Source organism: Aplosporella prunicola (assembly GCF_010093885.1).
Source record: "Aplosporella prunicola CBS 121167 unplaced genomic scaffold K452scaffold_6, whole genome shotgun sequence".
Taxonomy (NCBI): domain Eukaryota; kingdom Fungi; phylum Ascomycota; class Dothideomycetes; order Botryosphaeriales; family Aplosporellaceae; genus Aplosporella; species Aplosporella prunicola.
This window is the reverse complement of record NW_022983534.1, coordinates 525,456-546,543: the sequence shown is the minus strand read 5'-3', so window position 1 is coordinate 546,543 and position 21,088 is coordinate 525,456. Positions and strand designations below refer to the sequence as shown.

Below are 21,088 nucleotides of genomic sequence, written 5' to 3'. Positions count from 1 at the left end.
GACTCTCCGGCGCGCCGAACGCGGGCAAGGCCCAAGCGGGTAAAGGCGATGTCACCCACCTGCCTGCTCAGCGATGTGCATATGTCTCACTCTCAGCACGTGGCGACCTGCTTTGATGCCCATCCAAAGCCCCTTTTGCGGAAAGTGATGGGCAATTTCGTTCTATTCAAAGACGCCTGCGCCGTGGCTGCTGCGCCGTGCGGCTGTGCTTAGGCTCCATTACACACTACCACCCTCCCACCTCAAACGGCTCTCTCGGCTCCTCTGACATTAATGAACTCGTCGCTGGGCAATAATAATACTTAACTACGCCACCAAAAAGGGCCGCAAAGCGTTCCCGCTCATGGTAGCTTGCACGCGAATACGCCAATTAGCTGCGCCAAACGAACGCCGCCGCCCCGGACTTGTCTCTTAGATCGGCTCAGTAGCCGCCATACTCTACGATGCCTCTCGTGAGACAGGGGGTAAAGGGGCATTCTCGGAAGTCCCGGAAACCAGAAACCTCCGGAATGCAAGTCCTATAAATAACAGTATAAACCCCCCTGTGTGTTGTAGGTAGCAGTAGTGCGACTTGCCAACGTCGATCCCTACGGCTGCTACCCGATCATCACGGCGGCTACCCGAATTAGTGGAGTGCTTTGGATGTTTGTCCGTACCAACATCAATACCAACACTGCCCGGCATGCGATACGATGCCTTTGTTTTTGTTTTGTTGCTCGGACCGCCTTTGAGCTGGAACCATCGCGCTGGGTAGTCAGTTTGCTGCAAGGCTTTCTCTCTTGCAGTAGGGATCGCATCCCGCTAAGTTGCATGCGTCAAAGAGACCGCATACGGAACAAAACGTGGCTTGCTTTTGGTTGACAGCAACGTTTCTTGTCTGACAGGGGATGGAGGCGGGGTGAAAGGCAGATAGGCATGTAGTTGGAGGGGTGGAGGTCACTACGCGTTGCACTGACACGCGACGCGACTACGCGATTTCCCGCCCGGGCCATTCAATTAAGTGCATTTCCATCCAAGCCAGCCCGCTTCGTGTAAACACACCAGCACAATCACACTCTTGTCTTTCTCCAGCCTCAACCCACGCTCCTGCTTGACGATACCCACGACCGCAATAAATTCAGCTACGAGCGTCTGCCTACCCTTTGCCAACTACTGTTCGGGCACAGCTCCAGTACCGTCAACATGTCTGTCGTCTCTTTGCTAAACGTCAGCGTGCTCAACAACCCGGCGCCCTTCACCGCACCATACGAGTTTGAGATCACCTTCGAGTGCGTTGAGCAACTGAAGTCTGGTATGACTGTATGCCTTCCACGCGACCTCTGGCATGCGCTGACTAGCAGCAGATCTTGAGTGGAAGCTTACCTACGTCGGCTCTGCTACTTCGTAAGACTCTGTCGTTTGCGCAATGTCGCTTCCGCACTGACATCAACCCCAGCTCTGAGCATGACCAAGAACTCGACTCCCTTCTAGTTGGCCCCATCCCGGTCGGAGTGAACAAGTTTGTTTTCGAGGCCGGACCGCCCAACCTCACTCGCATTCCGAACAACGAGATTCTTGGCGTCACTGTCATCCTTCTCACGTGTAGCTATGATGGGAGAGAATTCGTGCGGGTTGGATACTACGTCAACAACGAGTACACCGACGAGGCCTTGATCAACGAGCCGCCCGCGAAGCCTGTCATCGACAAGGTGCGCCGCAACATTCTCGCCGAGAAGCCAAGAGTCACGCGCTTCGCCATCAAGTGGTATGTCACCTCCGTCTTGCGCAGCAAACATAAAATTCTGACTTTTGGGGTAGGGATTCTGAGGAGAGCGCACCGGCCGAATTCCCACCAGACCAGCCCGATGCTGACCTGGCCAACGACGACGAGGACGCATACGGTGCAGGTGAAGACGATGAGGAGGTGGAGGAGGAGGGCGTCAAGGCTGAGGGAGAGGATGCCGAGATGGAAGGTGCCGACGATACTGCTGGCCCCAAGGATGATGCCTCCGATGCCGGCAGCGAGGACCTTGAAGCCGAAAGCAGCGGCAGCGATGACGAAGAAGACGAAGAGGAGATCGAGGGCGAGGCCAACGGTGACGACGACATGGAGATGGACGAGGCTGGCGGCAGCAAACAGTTGCCGGCACACAACCCGGATGTTATGGTGAACTAGGTGGACATTGCGGAGGCTCGTTTGGATAGGCCTCTGGTAGCTTGAGTTGAGCATGTAGGGCTGTGCTCGCATGCAGGGATTGACGTTGCGAGATGTGCATGGAACACGGATACCATTCGACGGGTCACGAACTAAAAATAGTCATTCAATAGAGGAATTAACGTCTGTTATCGCGAACCAAAATCCACCGTATAGCATGACAGGGGACGATACGAGCAGCCCCTACAGAGTACTTCTTGCTCAGTTCCTAGCCCGAATCCTAGGTATAGATAAAAAGTCCTTAGAGTATATACAGACTCTACATATCTTAGCTGGGTGTCTTCTTCTACTCGGTATAAGTATCACCATCTCGCTTCACTGTGAATCTCGGTTGACAGTGACGGACGTTAAAATCCATTGTCTTGATGGTCGGGTGCTTTCCGAGTTGGGCATCGGCCGATGCAGATGACGTGCCACTGCCGCCTTATCCAGGGTCCATGGAATCCGCCGACAAGGCTCCCGCTCCAAGCCCCACGACGCAAGGCCAGCAGCACCGCCGCCCGCACCCACCTGCGCGCAGCAAGTCCACCGACCACCGCCCACAACTGTAGTAGTAGTAGTAGTAGTCACAGTAGCAGTCCGCCATGGCGCATCTGCTACGAGGGAAGCAGACGGGCATTCAGAACGACCTCTCCGCAGGCATTACCCAAGACCTGTTCCTGCTCGACCATGTACCGCGCCGCTGCCCACCCTCCACGCTCGAAGTTGCACTAACTAACATCTGCGCAGATCAACCGTTACGGCATCAACTCTCAGATTTCCCAGATCGCATACGATCCAGTTCAGTCCTTAATCGCGGTTGGAACGAACAATACACAATTCGGCCATGGCCAGATCCACGTCTTCGGCGAAGGTCGCATCAGCGTCGTCTTCAAGCTTCCAGCCAAGGACAGCCCGTCCGTAAAGACACTGCAATTTTGCGCCAATAAGCTTGTCTGCCTTGATTCCAAAAATGACCTTTCCATATTCTCTTTGGAGACCAAGACACTGCTGGCGTCACACTCGCCGCCGGGTACTGTAACTGCGCTGCACACAGACCCCACACTGGATTACGCATTGCTGGGAATGCAGAACGGTCAGTCGCTTTCAGCGCCTAGGGTGGCGCCGGATACTGATACCTATTCATAGGCGATGTCTTGGCATACGACATGGACCGCGAGGCACTTGCTCCTTTTAGACTGCCCTACTTCTGGAAAGACTTCGACTCTCGAGCTCGCTACTCACCAGTCGTAACGCTGTCTCTGCACCCCCGAGACATCGGGAAACTTTTGATTGGTTACAATGAGGGTGCCGTCACATACTCATTTAAGCAGAACCAAGCGCAGAAGTTCTTCCGCTATGAGGTACCACCTGGTGCCCCTGGTGGAGACTCTGATGCGTCGTCGATCAACATTGCGCGGAGACCTAGACTGACACACGCTGTCTGGCATCCAACTGGCACTTTTATCTTAACCGGCCATGAAGACAACAGTCTTGTTGTATGGGATCCCAAGGACGGCCGAATCGTCATGGCTCGGACGCTTCATGACGCGAACATCAATAAACCCGGAGCCGGCAGCAAGACTCTTGACGAAGCCTCGGACACAGCTCCTCTCAAGGAACCCATTTTCCGGATAGCCTGGTGTGCCAATGGATCGGACCCTGATGACACGGCGCTACTTGTCGCTGGCGGCGGTTCCACCGCTATGCCAACAAAGGGTCTTACGTTATTCGAGTTAGGACGGACTCCAATCTACAACACCTCATCCTGGCAAGTGCTGTCCGACCATTTCGAGAACCCCAAACGCCAGAGAATTCTGCCAACACCTCCCAATGCTGAAGTCGTTGATTTTTGTTTGATACCCCGGACGTCGCCCCATTATGCTGGCGCACACGATCCTATTGCCATACTTGCTCTGTTGTCTTCCGGAGAAATTGTCACTCTGAGCTTCCCTAGCGGACTGCCCATATCCCCAACCAACCAACTTCATGTTTCCATGACTTTTGTTCACCCCTTCGTCAACCGCGTTAGCCTTGCGTCTGTTGACAGAACCAGATGGCTCGGAATGGTTGAAAAACGCTCCCGCGGCCCAGCAATACTGAAGGGCGGTGCTGCGGGCAAACTACCATTGAAGCATTTCGAGCATCGTAACATCATCCAAACGGCTCATGCAGACGGTAGCATCAGACTATGGGATGCAGGCCACGGAGATGAAATTGAAAACGAATCTGTTCTCCAAGTCGACTGCGCTCGAGCTGTGGGTAGGATTGAAGGAGTCGAGGTTGCCCACCTGTCACTGTCTGGTGCCACTGGCGAGCTTGCTGCTGGCTTCAGAAGTGGCGAGGTTGCCGTTTTCCGTTGGGGCACCAATCCCAAAGTTGGAAGCGAGCCTCCACCAGCGGAAGGTAACAAACCGCATGTTTTGACTGACATAACTCCTCGAAGGGACCCTGCGCTGGCGGAAGGCCTCATGCCATTCACCCTTCTAGACGAGCAGAATGGCGCAGTCTCAGCATTGAAGCTCTCGGATGTTGGGTTTGTTGCTGCTGGCTTCGAAGGTGGCAGCCTCGCAATCATCGACCTAAGGGGCCCTGCTATTATCTACCAGGCAAATGTGCAAGACTTCATCAAACAAGACAAACGCGGTAGCTTCCGGAGAAGCAGCAACGCAAGTGGTCCCAAGCTTGAGTACCCCACCTGCATGGAGTATAGCGTAAGTGTAGTTACCTCTGTTTGTTGTCTTTCACTAAGAGACGTTCTAGGTCATGACGCTTGAGGACGAAGATTATTCCAGCATCCTCCTCCATGTGGGTACTAACCTGGGACATCTTGCTACCTTCAAGCTCCTCCCAGACCCCAGTGGCCGCTACACGGTGCAATTCGTTGGCTCCGTTCACCTTGACGATCGCATTATAAGCATTTCACCTATAAAGGTCGAGACTTGCGCTCCCGCTTATGCCACGCAACGCGCGGTTGCCGGTTTGCGTGAGGGCGTCAAGACTAACGGAGTTCTCGTTGTCGTCACCTTCACTGGAGCTCGCATTTTCAAGCCAGCCACCCACAAGGGTGCCAGCAAGTCGTGGGACGAATTCCTCTGCGACCGCGCAATGGTAGCCAGGTTTGAAGACTCGGGGTACGCACTGCTTGGATTATTCGGTGACGGCTATGTCCGCGCCTACAGCATTCCTGCGCTCAAGGAAATTGGCTCCACGAAAATCGACCACGTCTTTGATACCCGTCGCTTCGGCGAATCCAACATCACTTCAACTGGCTTGTTGCTGGGCTGGAATGGTCCTGCAGAAATGGCGATGGTCAATATATGGGGTACAGGACAAGATATGGTATCTCGCGGCAGCCTCGACATGCTGTACAACCCCAACATGTTGATCCCGCCGCGACCCACCATCTCAAATCTGCAGTGGATCTCAGGCACTCAGCACATAACGCCTTCTGATCTGGACCTACTGATCGGTGGTCCTGATCGCCCGCCCTCGAAGCGCATGCTCGACCAGCAGCGCTCCGAGGAACGCCAGCGCTACGACGCCGAGCGCGCAGCCAAAAACCCGGCAGGCCAGGGTCAAGCTGGCAGCTCCTCAGGCGAGCAGGACGAGGGCTATTGGGCGTACCTGCAGCGGCAGATGAACGAGCGCACGGAGCGACTGGGCATCATGGACGACAATATGGAGAGGCTGGAGAACAACAGCGCGGGATGGGCGAACGACGTGCAGAAGTTTGTGCAGAAGCAGAAGCGGGGCTTTGTCATGGGGGCCGTGAAGTCGAAGTTTGGTATCTAGGTTGTGAGAGGCGAGGGCTTGCTTGTAGAGAGGACGCGGGCGTCCGAATAAGGCTGTCCGGCTGCTTGCTTGCTTGCTTGCCTGCTTGCTTTCTTTTTAGGGACGGATGGGTGGGTGAATCATCTTGGGTGCGTTTGGCGGGTGGGATATGATACATTATGGATGGTTTCTTTCTCTGTCTGTGTGTGATGTTTGCTGGTGTCTGTCGTGTGTGCTTACGACAACTAATGTCTCAGCAGAGAAGAGCGTGCACAAATAAGGTGCAGTACTTCGTACCTAAGTGCAGCAGAAGTTCATTCATTCCAACCGCGCAAAGGCAGCCCGTTGCTCATTGCCAAATCCATCAGACGTCCAAGGTTCCTCGCACAAAGCAAGCTTCTGCAAGCGGTTAGCGGCGAAACGCCCAACATCGGACGTCTGGCAAGCTGAACATGTTCGCAGCCCGCGCTATCCGTTGCTCGCTGCTGCTCGTGCATTTTTTCATTTTGTCTGCCCGTCGAGCCTACCTACGTTCGAAGTTGCATGCCAAAGCACGCAGCCCAGGCTCCCCCTTATTTAACTAGTGCGGAACCTCCTAATGTCCAACGTCGAACGTCTAGCAGCTTGAACGCCCACCGTGATGGTACTTAGCGCAGCGCAGCGCAGCGCGCACGCCGCACGGTGCAGGGTGCTCCTAGGGGTGCCGGTGGAGTAGGAGCGCAGCCCGGCCCCGCGCCGCCCAAAACCAAAAAGTCTTGGAGCAGCAAATTGGCAACCAAATGGTGCCGGCGGATCGACGTTCGAGGTTGGGCTGGATGCGGCTAGTTAGCGCGAGCGATGGGGGGGATGATCGAACGTTGGACGTCGGACGTCGAGCGGCTGGTGGGCTGGGGGATGTGTTGGGTTTGTGGTGTGGATGGGGATGGCTTTGGCTTTGGCTTTGGACTGTCGCCAGTCTGGTGTTCGATGGACGTTGGGAGGGAGGGGAGAGGCTGCTGCGCTTGTTTTGCTACGCATTGGTGTGCGTGCTGGGCGGGCTGTGTAATGGCTGTTTGATAGAGGGGGGAGGCTTCTTCTAGTTTCGGCTAGCGTGGAGGCTGAACTTTGGACGTCGCGCGCTGAACTTTCACGTCCTCAATGTGTTTTGTTTGTCTTCCTATGGATCAGTGGCTTTGGGCACCAGCTCCCACTGCCAATGGCGAAGGGCATCGCGTCTCGACCACATACCCGCTCTCCTACGCCCGCGCGAGCTCTTCCGCAAGCTCCTCGACTTTTTGTGAGGGGTCCAGGCGATGTTGGGAAATATAGGTCGTGTACACGATCATTGCCGGCCAAAGTGTCGTCGAGTTCTGAATAATCGCGTTTTCGTTTCTGGGTCCTCCTGCGCCTTCCCCCTCATATACCTTAAAATCTCCGTACGACTACTCCCAGCGTGGTGGCGACCTACAGTGGCGATGTCGAAGCGACCTAGGAGTTGATTGCAGCAGCAGCAAGTGAAGAAGCTTCCGGCAAAGCAGCTTCAAGAACGAAGAGCAACCTAGGACAGCCGCGAGCGCGAGCTGCGCAAGCTTCTCTATACAGGGCACCCAAGAATCCAAGAAGGCCGCAGAGCACCAACCAGCAGCAAAGCACTGGTTAGCGGCTCGGGGTCTAGAAGAACGAGTCCTACCTACCTACCTACCTACCTAGTGCGCAGAATTAACCCTTCCACTGCCGCCTCCTCCTCCTCCTCCTCCTCCTCCCCACAGCCCCACAGCAAAGCCCACAGAACCCACCCACCGCACCTCACACCCCCCAGCAGGTCAAAGCAAACACCTCCCTCCCTCCCTCCCTCCAACGACCACCACCAACAACCTACACCACCATAATCCACCACGCACATACCCACCAAAAGACATCCTTCTCTCTCTCCCTCTCGCTCTCCCCGCCCCAAAAGCCTTACTCTTACACCGTTCCCTTCAGCCTTTTCTCTTTCTAACCTCTATAGGGGCCGCGAGAGGTCGGCTCTGCCTGTTTTTCTTTTCTGCTTCTGCTGGCGCTTTAATTTGGCAAGTGGCTTGCTTTCTCTTCTTGCTGTTTGGGGTCGGGCTTATCTGCTTGCCTGGCTGTCTGTCTGTCTGTCTGTCTGGCTGGTTTCAGAGCCGTGGTTTTGAGTTTGTTGATATGTCGTTTTGCGCTGATACATACCGCACTGTCGCTCAATCTTGGGGTTTTCCATGTGAGGCTCATACCTTACTGCCTCCGACACTGCGGACCTGTGTTGTTGAACCCGTGGGAGTGTTGTACTGTTTTAAATCATCAGTAAGTTTTTAGACTTGACTGGACTTTCCATAGATAGCAAGCCCTTCGCAAGTACCAGCTCGCTTTTCAGTCTTCAGCCAGTGAGCCTCCAAACCCAGCAGTCACAAGCACAAAGGGAGCCATGTTTTTCGAGGACTATTGCATCTCGAACTGAACTAACTACCTGTGGTTTTAAGCAAGACCCGATGATCATCATGCAATTTAGTGGAACCCCCGAAGGATGAAGCCGCCACTTTTTTTTTTTTTTTTTTTTTTTTTTTTTTTTTTGTGAAGGGAAAGCAAAGTCCTGAAGGAGAGCAAAATCATGAGAGTTAGCAAAATCATGAGGGGTTAGCAAACCGTAAGAGTTAGCAAAGTCATAAGGGTATCGCCGGATTCCTCCAACCAGGAAATCGCCAGAATACCAGTCAATCATCCACCCAAGCTTGAAGTCGCCAAGCAGAGTGCCACACCGGGAAGGACTGCAGAGAAAGCAGCTTAGATGTACCACATGGCGAAGTCAATGCCCAAGCTGGGGTTCATGGGAGCCAGAGGCTGAACCTCCGTAGGAGTCTTCTCAGAAATCGAAGTAGCAGTGTCCTTCTTCTCTTCAGTCTGCTTCTTTCCAGAAGAAGCCTCCGGAGGGTTGGCGTGACCACGAGCACGCTGAGAGGCAAGGTGAGCATAGTAGACCGCCGGGAAGATAGAGACCGGAGTGGTTGAGCGGATGTACTGGAAGCTGTGCTCGAAGATCATCTGCTGAAGCTCATCAGGAGGCATTCCCGCCTCGTTCAAGATGACGGTGTAATGCACTGGACGAGCAGTTCCCTTGATGGCTGAGTGCGCGTTCAGGTAGAAGTCGAACTGGAAAGGGTGCGTGACACCAGTCTCCACAAGGGTACCAGGGTTGGGGTTGCCGTTGCGGTCGCCCGCATTACGGTCGGGGAAGAAGCGCACATGGTGGCGCTTGGAGGCGACAACGACCACAAACTTCGTGTTCGACTTGGGGCTGATGGACTTGAAGAGAGCCTTGATATCGCGAACCTCCTGTTCGATCACATGCTGATACTGGGCCTCCGAGACACCGTCGCGGAAGAACAGGACACGGTCAGGAAGCTGACCACGGCCAATAGTAGACGACCAGTGGGTGACCATCTTACCCAAAAGATTCGTGATGTTGGCAGTCGTGATCATCTCAACGCGGAAGCCGTTAGTCTCGCACTGAGCGGCGTAGCGGGTGAGAGTCGTGTCGAGGGACATGGTGATGGCAGCAAAGGAACCGATCGAGCCGTCCTTGGGCGAACCAGGAGATGGGTGCGAAACATCAGCGCCAATGCACATGGTCGGGATCTTGGCGCTCTGAGGAGCGATCTTCAGCAGGTTGCCGACAGCCCGAGAAGTGAAGCCACCCAGCTTGGCGTTGACCTTCATGCACACGTTGGAAATGTACTGGTCCTGGCACTTGACGACGTGAGCCATCTGGACAAACTGGGAAACGACGCCGTAGCGGCACTCGCAACCCTTCTTGATCTTGTTGTAAGTCTCGCTGTTCCTGTCGGGCACGACAAAGAATATGATCTGCGGACGCTGCTGGTAGGTGTTGCCGACCTTGTTCCAGGCTTCCTGAAGCATCTCATCCCTCTGCACGTTGTAGAAGAGAGCAATGGGATCCTTGGTCAGGACTTGGCCGCCGTGCCTAGCGTAGACTTCGGCAAACTTCGCGGCGAAACGCCTGGTCGTGTTCAGATCAGCATCGTTAGGACCACCCCTCGACGCCGGGATGATGCAGAAGCCCCAGGACTTGAGCGGCGCCGTATTTTTGCCGACAAACTTCTTGCCAATGAGCTGCCAACGTCCCCTACCAGACTCACCAGGCTGGACGTGCGGGCCATTGCCGGCAAACTGGACAGTCGGAGGCTGCAGCTGGCGAGCCTTCACCTTGACCAGAGCGGGATCGATCTTCAGTCCGTACATCTGCAGCACAGTGTCGCTCTTCCAGTCGAGCATACCAAGGCCATGCTTGATGCTCTCCATCCGATCGCTGGGAGGCGTGACCGCAAACCTGATCATGGCCGCAGTCTGCTTCTCGTTGAGCTTGAACGGGTAGCGCTGGTTCTGGAGGATCTCGCAAACTTCCATCGGTAGGATAATGTCCTTCTTGGTCATCTTCACAAGAGGGAGGCCTTTCATAAGCGGGATCTCGTGTTTCACAAGGAAGTACTCGGCGATCGTGGACCAAGTGCGCTTGGTGATGTTGCCCGCGTCATCGCGATCGAGGAGCTCGATCTTGTACTCCTCAGCGGTACGAGGGATAACCTTCTCAATGATGTACTCAGGGTGGCGTCCGGTTTCCTTGTCAATTCCACGATGCTTGACCTTGATGCCGAGCTTGCTGAGGCGCTTGAGGTTGGCCTTCATCGGAGACTTGTCCCAGTTTCCCTTCTGCAGAATCAACCTGAACTGGTTGAGGAAAATATTAGGCTGCAAGCCCAAGATGTTGATGACAGCCTTGTGCAATTTGTCCGCAGCCCAGAAGGTACCGTTCGCGACGTCAACGTTGACCGACAATCCGGGCTTGTTGGCAGGTCCGTTGACGATGCGCATGGATGAGAAGACGCCCTTGAAGGCCTCAATGCCAAAGCCGAGGTCCACGCGCGTCTGGCCACGAGCGAAGAAGCTCTTTTTGATCTGTGTGAACTTGCGAGTGGGTGTCTCGCGCATGAGGTGATCCAAAAAGATGAGAGCCTCGGTAACCTCGTTGGTGTGGTCCGCCTGACGCGCGAGGTAGGAGTTCAAGAGAGTGAAGTTCACAGTCTTGGTTTCGCGGATGACGACACGATGAGAGTTGCGACCCCTACGGTCAGGACGGACCTGACGGCCACGCTCGACATCGAGGTCAATGTTGATGGTCTTCTGGCCCTTCTTGTCGAGGGACCTATCAAACAGAAGTTGTTAGCAAAAACCCCGAAAGTCAAGTTGAGATTGAGGTGGGACTCACCAGGCAATCTTGTTGCCATCGAAGATCCAGTTCTGTCCAAGCTGGTTCTGCAGAGTCTTGCTGTTCCAGACAGCCTTGATGAGGCCACGCTTCTCGCTGCCACTGCCGATGATGACCTTAAAATGACCGAGTCAGTAAATTGTTCGGCATGATGAGCTTTGATTGAGTAGGTGAAGGTGGTACTTACATCGTACTGGTAGATCGGCTTAGACGGGATAGCAACCACATTGAATGTGTTGAGCCCGATGACCACCTCACGGCCCTGGGTGTTGAGCTTCGCAGGACGCTTAGGCATGTCGGCCGGGATATCCAGCTGCGCAGAGTCAGTCTTGATCTCAAAGTTGCGACTCGCCATTGCCGCTGTGACGAAGGAGGTGATAGTAGAATGTGTTGAGGGGGAATAAGAGATATGAGGAATATGAGATGCTGATGCAAAGGCTGGGTGTGTTTGAGATGTTCGGTGGTGTCGGGGTTGAAATTGAAAGAGGAAGAGGAGGAGGAGGAGGAGGAAGGTCGAAGACTGGAGGCTTTATACAAACCCCAATCCGGCTGCAAGCGGCTACCCGGGTACCAGCGGGGCCGGCACCGGAGGGCGCGTTTGAAGTAGGGCTTGGTTCGTTTGCTTCGTGAAAGTGCGCGATGCCTTGAACAACCAAACGAGCGGTGGGGTAGGGCATGGGAAAGAGAAGGCTTGAGTCAAGTGGCAAGGTCGAGGGGCAAGGTCAAGGAGCAAGGGGCATAGGAAAGAGAAGGCCAAGGCCAAGGGGAAAGGGGTATGAGCAAGAGAAGGCTAAGGTCAATGGGCATGGGGCATGGTACAATAGCAAGAACAATAACATGGGGCGGACATGTGTGAAGGATAGGTCTGGACTTACACCACGAGCGGCATAATAGCCAGCAATTCCCATCAAGTCGCCCTGGCCACGGATATCGACACTCAAAGTGGCGGCCTCCTGAGGGTCACGGTTGCCATCGAACCTAGGCAGAGACTGCGGAGTCGAACGAGGCGCAGACGACTGCTCAGCGGACTCCTGCACCTGCTGACCAGAGGGCGGGCTCTGACGCTCCGCAGAGGGCTCGCCGGAAGACGAGGGGTCCTCGGCCTTAGCACGACGCTTACCAGCACCGGCCATGGTGTCGTAGATCTAACGGTTGTACGGTAAGGGAATAGGTCGCACGATGCGCAGCAGACGCGGGTCGATACGAAGCGCTAGAGACGGAAGCGCGCGAGTACGGGCGGCAACCTGCAGGAAACAAGACGTCAGTATGTTGCTGTCAACCCATCCCGGACCAAATTGAGGGGAAGCCAGACTTGCAGTCAAGGCGAATGTGAGGTGGTGATGGTGGTCGAAAGGAAAAGGATGATGAAGGTTGTTGAAAGGTGATGATGGTGAGCAGTGAAACTGAAGCCAGCTCAGACGCGACTGCTATGTTACGGGTCCAAGATGTGGCAAAGCAGATCTGATGGACCGCGTAACGAGGCAAGCCGTCCGAGTGAAGCCGCAGGCTCGAGACAGTGGGGAAAGAGGCAAGGATCGTGTCGGACAAGAGGGCTTGATGCTCATGCAGGCGGATGCAACTTACCGAGACAGCGTGACTTGAACGGCTACGTGCGGAGGATTCGTGGATGAGACGGCGTTGAAGAGAGGCTTTGGTGCTGTTGCAAGAGTGTGTTCGAGAGAAAAGAGAGAGAGCAAGGTGGAAGAAGGTGGAGGAGGAAGGGAAGGGTTGAAGAGGAGGAAGGTTTTATAGACTAGGTTGGAGGAGCGACGCTGGGCTTCAAAACAGAAGCAGCAGTCGCGACGGCAGCAGTGACGACGATCATCACCAAAACGGGAAATCTTTGAAAGAGGAAGTCACCATCGCCCACCATCATCATCAGCAGCAGCAGCAGCAGCCACGTCTCAGGGACTGACGCCTGCACTACGGAATGTGGCAGTGGCTAACGCACCAGCGCACGAGATCGCATCAGTGGTTCTGGTAGTCAGTTGGGAGCGTGTTCGTTTCGTAAATTAGGTACTACGAGACAGGTCTTTCACAAGTCTACTAAACCCCAAAGCATTGCAGTGACTACTGTCTCTCGCACTTGCAAGCGTAGAGCGCGGGCAGACTCATTGTTGCCCATCCGGCGAAGAGACAGAGAAACGACAGGCCTGCCCTGGCAACCGTGTTCGTGAACCAGCCATTGATAAATCCCCGGCGTAGATGTACGCACGCTCTTCAGCCCAGCAGCAGTACCTAACAAACAAAAAAGCGACACGAAGGGACGTCGCATCAAGCTTTTGGCGCTACACGCAACGCGCACATCTGGCGCCGGGCATAAGCGAAGCCAAGGCGCGGCTTATTTCCGACAAGCTGTCTGAGGTCCGTCCGGGGGCAAGTCGTCACACGGCACGCACACAAGCTAGCTATGGATCTCAGCACCCTCTTCAACGCCGCCCTGCAGCGACACAATGTCGCGCCCCTGGCGGCAGCGGCGCGCGCCCCGGAGCCCGACGCCGACAACGTCGAGGCCTTCCTGAAGGAGGCCTACCGAATTGTGAGCTAACAGCCAGACCAGCCCGGCGCCTCCAAACCACCACCAAATCATCCCCGTCTAACCGCTCTCCCTCTACGCACAGCATAGACACATTGCCGAGCTGCACGGCTACCTCCGCTCCATCCGCCAATCCTACCTCTCGACCGCGCAGCCGCCGCGGCGGAAACAGCAGCAGCAGCACCTCTCGCGGACGGACTCGTCGTCATCGCTGCCCCGCACCGACAAAGACCGCAAACACCTGACGGACACGCAGCGCGAGCAAATCGACGCCGAAACCAAGCAACTGCTGCGCGAGCTGACATCCGCAATCAAAAACCTCAGCGACGCCGAAAAGGTACGGCAATCAGCCGAAGCGACCATCGCGCTGCGCAAGCGCGCGCAACAAGGCCTCGGCGCACTAGGACGATGGGCAGCAGGCGGGGCCATCACGGCCAAGAGCCCCGAGGAAGAGCTCGAGGAAGCGCGCCAAAACACGGTCAAGCTGCACCGGGACAGCGTGGTGTGGTTCCTGGGGCGGGAGCTGGAGCAGTGCAGCGGCGCGCAGGCCTCGATGATGGAGATACGGCTGGAGCGCGAGCGCGAGAAGAGCAAGAGCGTGCTGTACAAGGCGCGCGGCGGGCCCATCATGCCGCCCATGGCGCCGGACGAGGCAAGTCGCGGCGCGGCGCCCTCGCGTGCCGCCGCTCTCGATGACAGCGGCCTGCCTGTCGAGCAGCAGCTGAGCCAGGAGCAGCTGCAGCTGTTCGCAGAGGAGAACCAGGACATGCTCAAGCACTACGAAGACACGCTGGACAAAGTGCGGTAAGTCCAACCAACCTCCAACCTCCAATCCAATACAATCCACCACCCCCACAACAACAACAACCCTCACTAACGCCCACCCCCCCCACCACGCACAGCTCCACCGAACGCTCCCTCCTCGAGATCTCCGAGCTACAAAACACACTCGCGACGAACCTCTTCGAGCAAGCCGCGCAGATCGACCAGCTGGTGCAGGACTCGGAGCTCACGACCGAGAACGTCGGCAGCGGCAACAAGCAGCTGAAAAAGGCCGTCGACCGGCGCAGCGCCGCGCAGCTCGTCTTCTACGCCACGTGCGCCCTGTGCTCGACTGTCGTGCTGTGGGACTTGATTATTTGAGGGGAGTTGGGGGGAGTGGAGGGGGGAGGGGGTGAGCGATGCGAGAGAGAGAGAAAGAGAGCGAGAGAGAGCTACAGCGCGTGCTTGATGATGATGAAGATGGTGATGCTGGATTGGGGTTGGGTTGGGGTGGGCCTTGCTGGGTGCGGTGCGGTGCGATGCGGAGGACTGGTCTGCGAGCCGACATACCTATTGTACACATAAACGTGCCCTTGACGCCTCAACTGCGGGACGCAATTATACACACACACACACACACACTAGAGCGAGAAAGAGAGAGAGAGAGTAAAGATTCCATGCATCCTCCACCCCATCCCACCCATCCCATCCCTCTCAATCACCCCCTCCCCCACCCACCATCCATCCTATCTACGAACCCCGTATCAGATCACCCCTAGAACCCAGCAAGCAGCAGCAGCAGCAGTTTTTACTTTACACATGAGCCTCCCGTCCGCCCAACCAACCACCGAAACCCGTCCGTCCGTGCTTTAAAACGAAAAAGAAAAAAACGGAAGAAAAGAAAAAGTAAAAGAAAAAGAGAAGAAGTTGAAGGCAAAAATGAGGAAAATGGAAAGGGGAAAGGAGAGGGAGAGGGAGAGGGAGAGGGAGGGAGGGAGGGGAGGAGGCGGCAAGGGAACCAGACAATAAGCTGCAGTAACAGGTAGTCTTTAGGTTGGCAGACCCGCCCGCCAGCTCGCTCCCGCGTTCCTCTCGCCCACCCAACCCACACTACCTACGCTCTCCTTCTCCCTCGCAGCCGTGCCGTGCCGTGCCGTGACCGTCATCTCATTACCGCCGTGTGTCTGCATACCTACTGCCCATCCGGCCATTTCCGCGCTTCTTTCCAATCCAAACCCGACCGGCTGTCCGCGCGTCTGCCCCGAAAGCACCGTCATACCTATCTTTTCTTTTTCTTTTGACCCCAACCCAGGCCCGAAAGACCTAGAGAGCGCCTCCGCGCCGTCATCCGTCATCCGTCATCCTCGTGCGCCAAGAACCCCGTGTCCGTCGATGCCGCGCCAGCAGCGCTCGCCCACCCGATCAAACTCGGTCTACGTCAGTCAAGAGAGAGAGAGAGAGAGGGAGAAAGGGAGAGAGAGCCCCCTAACGCGACAATCCACGCATGTCTAGCGGTAATAAGGCGCCCCACCTGCCATCACAAAGTCAGCACATCATCTCCAAAGACCCATCAAACACAACGAGAAGAACTAGGTAGCTACTCACCAACTCCACCCATACCCATCCCCCCGCCCCCATACCCCAGCGGAACCTGCCGAGTCGGCGGCGGCCACGAGCCCGGCAACTGCACATTCCGCAGCACATCGACAATGCGCTCGGGAATAAACCGCACCGAGTTGTACGTGTCCGCGCGCGGGATAATGCTCAGCAAGAACGTGACGTCGCGAGGAAGCGGCGCCGGCGGCTGCCCCCCAGCACCGAGGCCCATTCCGCCGCCCGCGCCCTCGCGCACATTGCGCGTCGCAGCCGCAAGGCGCCGACCCGCCGCGCCCTTGAGGGGCGACTCGCCGCGCGCAATCTTGCGCGGCGCCGCCGCCGTGTCCGTGTCCGAGTCGTCGGGGTACGGCCGCTTCGGCGAGTCGCGCACTGCCGCGATCTGCGCGGGCAACGGGCGCGGCGAGTCCGTCGGCATGGATTGCGGCACGACAGGCGCGGGCGCGACCACTGGCTGCGGCGCCGGCACCGGCGGGGGTGGCGCTGCCGCTTGCGGAGGCGGCTCCAGGCCTGGAGGCGGCTTGGGGCGCGCTTGCGTAAGAGGCGAGATGATGGGCCGGATCGAGGTCGGGTCAAAGGACGGTTTCGAGTGGCGCCGCGCGAAATGCGACAGCTGGGGGTCCTCGGGGAAGAGCTCCGCGATGCGCTTCTCGAGCTCCGTAATCTGGCTCAGCTCGCCGTAATGCGACTCATACTCGTGGAAGAAGGCGTAAATCGGCTTCGCCTTGGACAGGGTCTCGGGCTTCTGCGCCAATCGGTTCACAGTAGTCTTGAAGACAGCGCGCGCGTTGGTGATGTCGTTCTTCGCGATAAGGTGCTTGAGATACTCCAGCGCAAACTCCTCGTCTTCGGGGAACAGTTTCATGCCACGCTCCAGAATCTTCGTGGCCGCGGGGTCGTTGTAACAGTGATGTTCAATGAGAGCGCTGGCGACATACACGTCGCTCGTGATACGGCCTGCCTTGCGGGCGTCGGCAAAGACTTGACGGAAACCACCTATCCTCTCGCCAGGCCTGCCCTTGCCTTGTATCCGACGCATGGCTCTGATCAACGCAATCCAAGCAAAGGACACGGTCCTGGAGAGCAGCTTGATCTGCGCGGCGTTGCCCTTTTGAATCGCATCGATCTGAGCACGAAGAGCGGCTTCCTTGGCCTTATTAGCGTCGTTACCCTCCTCCTCATCGTCCTCCTCGTCCGACTTTTCCTCTTCCGACTCTGGGTTCTGCTGAGCAAAATTCTCCTTGATTCGTTCAATGGTGGTAGTCTCGCGAGCCTTTGTCTTCTGAATGAGGGCGTACAAAGCGTCCAAGGCCTTTTGGTAAGGTTCGCGGACAGCTTCTCCACGCCGGATGATGCTCTCCTCGCCCTCCTCGGTAGCAGTCATCTGCTCGATCCTGTCTGCACGCTTGAAAGCCAAGAGGCAGCTCTCGGGATTGGCTTCACAGCCTTTGGCCAAAAAGTCATTGCCTTCCGTCTCTTTATCGTTCTGGAAGCAGAATCCAGCAGCGTCAAACCACATTTCTGGCCAGAATCGCAATGCCATGAGCGCCTGTCTGTAGACGTAGATGACTCTGGCCTTGTAGGCCGAGATGTCCTCGTCCTTGAGCACAAGAGGGTCCTCCTTTTCCCAGGCAATCCACTTTTTCCAGATGTCGACTTGCTTCACGTATTCCACGTCTCCCTCAAAGCCGAGAGCTGGCGGTAGTTGGGGCAGGGTTGTCCTCCTGAGGTCCTTGGTGATGTTCTCCAAAGCAATGATAGAGCTACGGGCTGTCATATACGCGGGCGACTTTTCTTGAAGGAACCTCCGGCCCTTTGCAACTAGTTAGCCTAATTTAGAAGAGACAAGTTAGCTATAAATCACTTACGGTGACTTTGTTGAGGCTCATCTCAAATGAGTCATACTGCTTCCAAAGGGCAGTGACCGCCTCGTTCGGAATGCAAATCGCCTTCTGGTAAGCCTTGCGCAACAAATCCATCTTCTGCTGGTCCTGCCAAGTGTTGCCTCCCACCATGCCAGGGCCGGAGCGGACGAAATCGACATAATCCTGCCAGAGCTGCCCAGCGTCCTTGTCCATTCCGACGTTCTGGAGGACAAAGTCATAGGCCATGGAAACCGTCTGTCTAGCAGCTCCTGACGGGTCATTGGTGAGATTGTTGCGGCGACGAATGTACGTCAGGTAAGTGGACCAAAGCTGGACGTTGGGCAGCTGCAGAAGGGATTGTTCAAAGATGCGCTCAACGGCGTAGAGGTTGTTAGCTTCCAGCTCCATGTTGGCATACGCGACCCATTGTTCGGCCTGGCGTCTTGTTAGTAGCGTCTCCGGACCGCGGAGCTCACAAAGAACTTACTGCGGATGGGAAGACCTTGAAGAAACGAGCATAGACGGCGCGGGCCTCGTCCAGCTTGTCTCTCCGCCTGTACTCGCTGATCAAGCTCAACCAGGCGTCCATGTCACCTCTGGGATCCTCGGCGATTCTGTCTTCAAAGATGCCGACGCGGTCTTGCGGCAGGCGCGTCTTGGTCGCCGGCTTAGCGGCGGTGCCGTTAGGCGCAGGCGGCTGCTGGGACTGGGGAGGAGGTTGATTGACGGAAGCAGACGAATCAGCAGGAACGGGAGCAGCAGCGCCGGAAGCGCCATTGGAAACACCTGAAACACCCTGATCTTGTGCAGCTTTTTGTATTGGTACATCTGATGAAGCAAGTGCATTGACTGGAGTCTGAGAAACAGAACGCTCTGGCGTATGCGAAGAAACCGGTGCTCCACTCAAGCCACCTGTAGTACCAGCTTTCGCGACGGGAGCAGCAGTCGTCTCCTCCTCGTCGTCCTCATCATCGACGACAAACCCACCCATAGTTCGTGGAGGCTTGGTGGCCGCGGGCTTGTTGGTGGAGTTGGCGTCGGGGGCGGCCGAGGCGGTGCGCGAGGGCGCGTTGGACGAGGGGGCAGCGGGGTCGTATGTCGTCGGCGTCATCGTGTCGGGCATCAGACTGGAAGGGTCGTAATCGTCGTCCTCGTCGTCGTCTTGAGCAGGCGCCGTCGCGGCCGGGTCGTACTCGTTGGAACCGCCGGCCTGCAGCGACTGCAGAAAGGCCATTTCGGGCGTCATGTCAGCCATGGCTGGAGTTTGCGCCGCCGGAGGTCAGCAGCAGCGAAAAGTTGCAGAGAGAGGAAGAGAGAGATGGTGATGGTAGTAGTAGTCGTCGTCGTAACTTGGGAAGTAAGGATGCAGCAGCAGGTGGCACAGGGGGAATGCACGGCGCTCGCAGACGTGTCAAGGCTCTAGGAAGCCTCGAGTGAAGTGTCGTGCGTGGTGGGTGCTGTGGGCGGATGTGGGCGACGGCCACGAAAGCGGAGCAATCTCTCTTTGCGCAATGACGCCTTTGCTTCCTTGGCGCGCATTGAGCTGGGCATCTAACCATCTCACTCTCTCTCAACCACTTACTCTCAATCCTCCACTTACTTTTCTCCCACCAATAACTAAAACCCTCCCCTCCCCTCCACGCCGCCGCCCTCGTCCCCGCGACAACAGACAACATGAATCCCCAGATCTCCCTCCCGCGTCATGGTGGGCCCTCGAACAACTTCGGCGGCCTGGCCCCCAGCAATCGTCGCCAAGGCCTCAAGATGCCGCGCTTCTTCAAGCGCCTGTTCAAGTTCCCGCAGATGGACTTTGAGACGGCCGTGTGGGAGATGATGAGCCTGATCATAGCTCCCAAGAAGGTCTTCCGATCAATCTACTACCATGTACGCACACCCACCACACACGCATCGCTGCCCCGCGCAATGTAGCTAACCCATGTCGCAGAAGCGTGAGCGCCTCACCCACACGCGCGCGCTGCTGCCGCCGTCGCCGCCGCTACTGCTGTTGCTGCTGCTGCTGCTGCCGCTGCCCGCCGCAAGCTGAGCAAGCTGACGCCCGCCGCTACAGAGACCAAAAACACCTGGCACCGGCCGGATCCCGCCTTTACGTACCTGCTGTCCTTCTTCCTGATCCTGACGTCGCTGGCCTGGGGGCTGGCGTACGCCGACGGCTTCGCCAAGACGCTGCGCATCACGCTGGTCTTCGTCTTCGTGCACTTTGTCGCCCTGTCGCTGCTGCTCGCAACAAGCGCATACTTCCTCGTCGGCCGCCTGCTAGGGCCCGGCGTCGCGGGCCTGCCTGGCCGCCGCCGCCACGGCCTCTTCATGGCCCCCGGCGACGGCGAGCAGCTCGAGTTCGGCTACTGCTTCGACGTCGCCATCCGCGCCTTCTTCCCCGTCTGGGTCTTCCTCTACGTCGTCCAGTTCGTCCTCATGCCGCTGATCGCGCGCGACTACTGGTGAGTCCTCGAGAGCTAGCTAGCTAGCGCTCCCCTCCGTGCGCTTCCACCGTGCCGTCCGCTAACCCCCCCTCTCCCCTTCCAGGCTCTCCTCGCTAATCGGAAATTCGCTTTACCTCCTCGCCTTCGGCTACTACACCGTGATAACCTTCCTGGGCTACAACGCGCTGCCCTTCCTGCACCACACGGAGCTGCTCCTCGCGCCCGTCGCCGTCTTCACCATCCTCTGGTTCGTCAGCCTCTTCGGCGCGAACCTGCCCAAGCACCTCGCGCCCGTCCTGTGGGCCGGCGCGCGCCTGCGCAAGGCCGTATGATGTGTGAGTGCGAGAGCGAGAATTGCATTTTTTTTCTTTTTCTTTTTCTAGACAGACACCAGAGCGTGTGCTCGTGCTTGCTTTGTTTTTTTACTGAAAGTTGGGTTTATGCGCGTTCCTCCATAGCGTCGTGGTCATAGTCTCCTTCGTAATCACGGACGGCGTACGGTTTCTGGACACAATTATGTGTGTGTAATTTGAAAGGGTTTCTTCTGCTACTGCTGTGCTTTATTGGATTGAGGTACAGCACAAAAAATGCGTTGGCGCAAGAGAGGCTTTGTACATGATTTGTCCTTTTTTTTTTTTTTTTTTT

At 56.6% G+C, this 21,088-nt stretch overlaps 6 protein-coding genes across 6 annotated transcripts; 4 read left to right on the top strand and 2 right to left on the bottom strand.

Moving 5' to 3' along the window:
- Positions 1-1,021: 1,021 nt before the first annotated feature.
- On the top strand, positions 1,022-2,333 carry K452DRAFT_316543 (uncharacterized protein). Its single transcript, XM_033543977.1, has 4 exons — positions 1,022-1,291; positions 1,344-1,383; positions 1,436-1,744; positions 1,798-2,333. The coding sequence occupies exons 1-4, from the start codon at positions 1,183-1,185 to the stop codon at positions 2,153-2,155; spliced, it is 816 nt and encodes a 271-aa protein (XP_033400281.1). The 5' UTR covers positions 1,022-1,182; the 3' UTR covers positions 2,156-2,333.
- A 175-nt stretch (positions 2,334-2,508) lies between these two features.
- Positions 2,509-6,146, top strand: K452DRAFT_266511 (uncharacterized protein). The gene is made up of 4 exons (XM_033538795.1): positions 2,509-2,865; positions 2,924-3,269; positions 3,323-4,887; positions 4,937-6,146. The coding sequence occupies exons 1-4, from the start codon at positions 2,779-2,781 to the stop codon at positions 5,966-5,968; spliced, it is 3,030 nt and encodes a 1,009-aa protein (XP_033400280.1). The 5' UTR covers positions 2,509-2,778; the 3' UTR covers positions 5,969-6,146.
- A 2,335-nt stretch (positions 6,147-8,481) lies between these two features.
- On the bottom strand, positions 8,482-12,358 carry K452DRAFT_266507 (uncharacterized protein; the record flags this gene model as incomplete). Its single annotated transcript, XM_033538794.1, has 4 exons — positions 8,482-11,162; positions 11,226-11,341; positions 11,413-11,538; positions 12,101-12,358. 4 exons carry the CDS (start codon positions 12,356-12,358, stop codon positions 8,726-8,728), a joined length of 2,937 nt encoding a protein of 978 aa, XP_033400279.1. The 3' UTR covers positions 8,482-8,725.
- A 1,277-nt stretch (positions 12,359-13,635) lies between these two features.
- On the top strand, positions 13,636-14,904 carry K452DRAFT_295998 (uncharacterized protein; the record flags this gene model as incomplete). The annotated part of the gene is made up of 3 exons (XM_033541882.1): positions 13,636-13,764; positions 13,847-14,565; positions 14,664-14,904. The coding sequence occupies 3 exons, from the start codon at positions 13,636-13,638 to the stop codon at positions 14,902-14,904; spliced, it is 1,089 nt and encodes a 362-aa protein (XP_033400278.1).
- Positions 14,905-16,031: 1,127 nt separating this feature from the next.
- On the bottom strand, positions 16,032-19,257 carry K452DRAFT_295997 (uncharacterized protein; the record flags this gene model as incomplete). Its single annotated transcript, XM_033541881.1, has 4 exons — positions 16,032-16,054; positions 16,129-17,950; positions 18,006-18,437; positions 18,490-19,257. 4 exons carry the CDS (start codon positions 19,255-19,257, stop codon positions 16,032-16,034), a joined length of 3,045 nt encoding a protein of 1,014 aa, XP_033400277.1.
- A 222-nt stretch (positions 19,258-19,479) lies between these two features.
- Positions 19,480-21,076, top strand: K452DRAFT_245521 (uncharacterized protein). The gene is made up of 3 exons (XM_033537983.1): positions 19,480-19,886; positions 20,049-20,461; positions 20,547-21,076. The coding sequence occupies exons 1-3, from the start codon at positions 19,677-19,679 to the stop codon at positions 20,773-20,775; spliced, it is 852 nt and encodes a 283-aa protein (XP_033400276.1). The 5' UTR covers positions 19,480-19,676; the 3' UTR covers positions 20,776-21,076.
- The last annotated feature ends 12 nt before the right edge of the window (positions 21,077-21,088 follow it).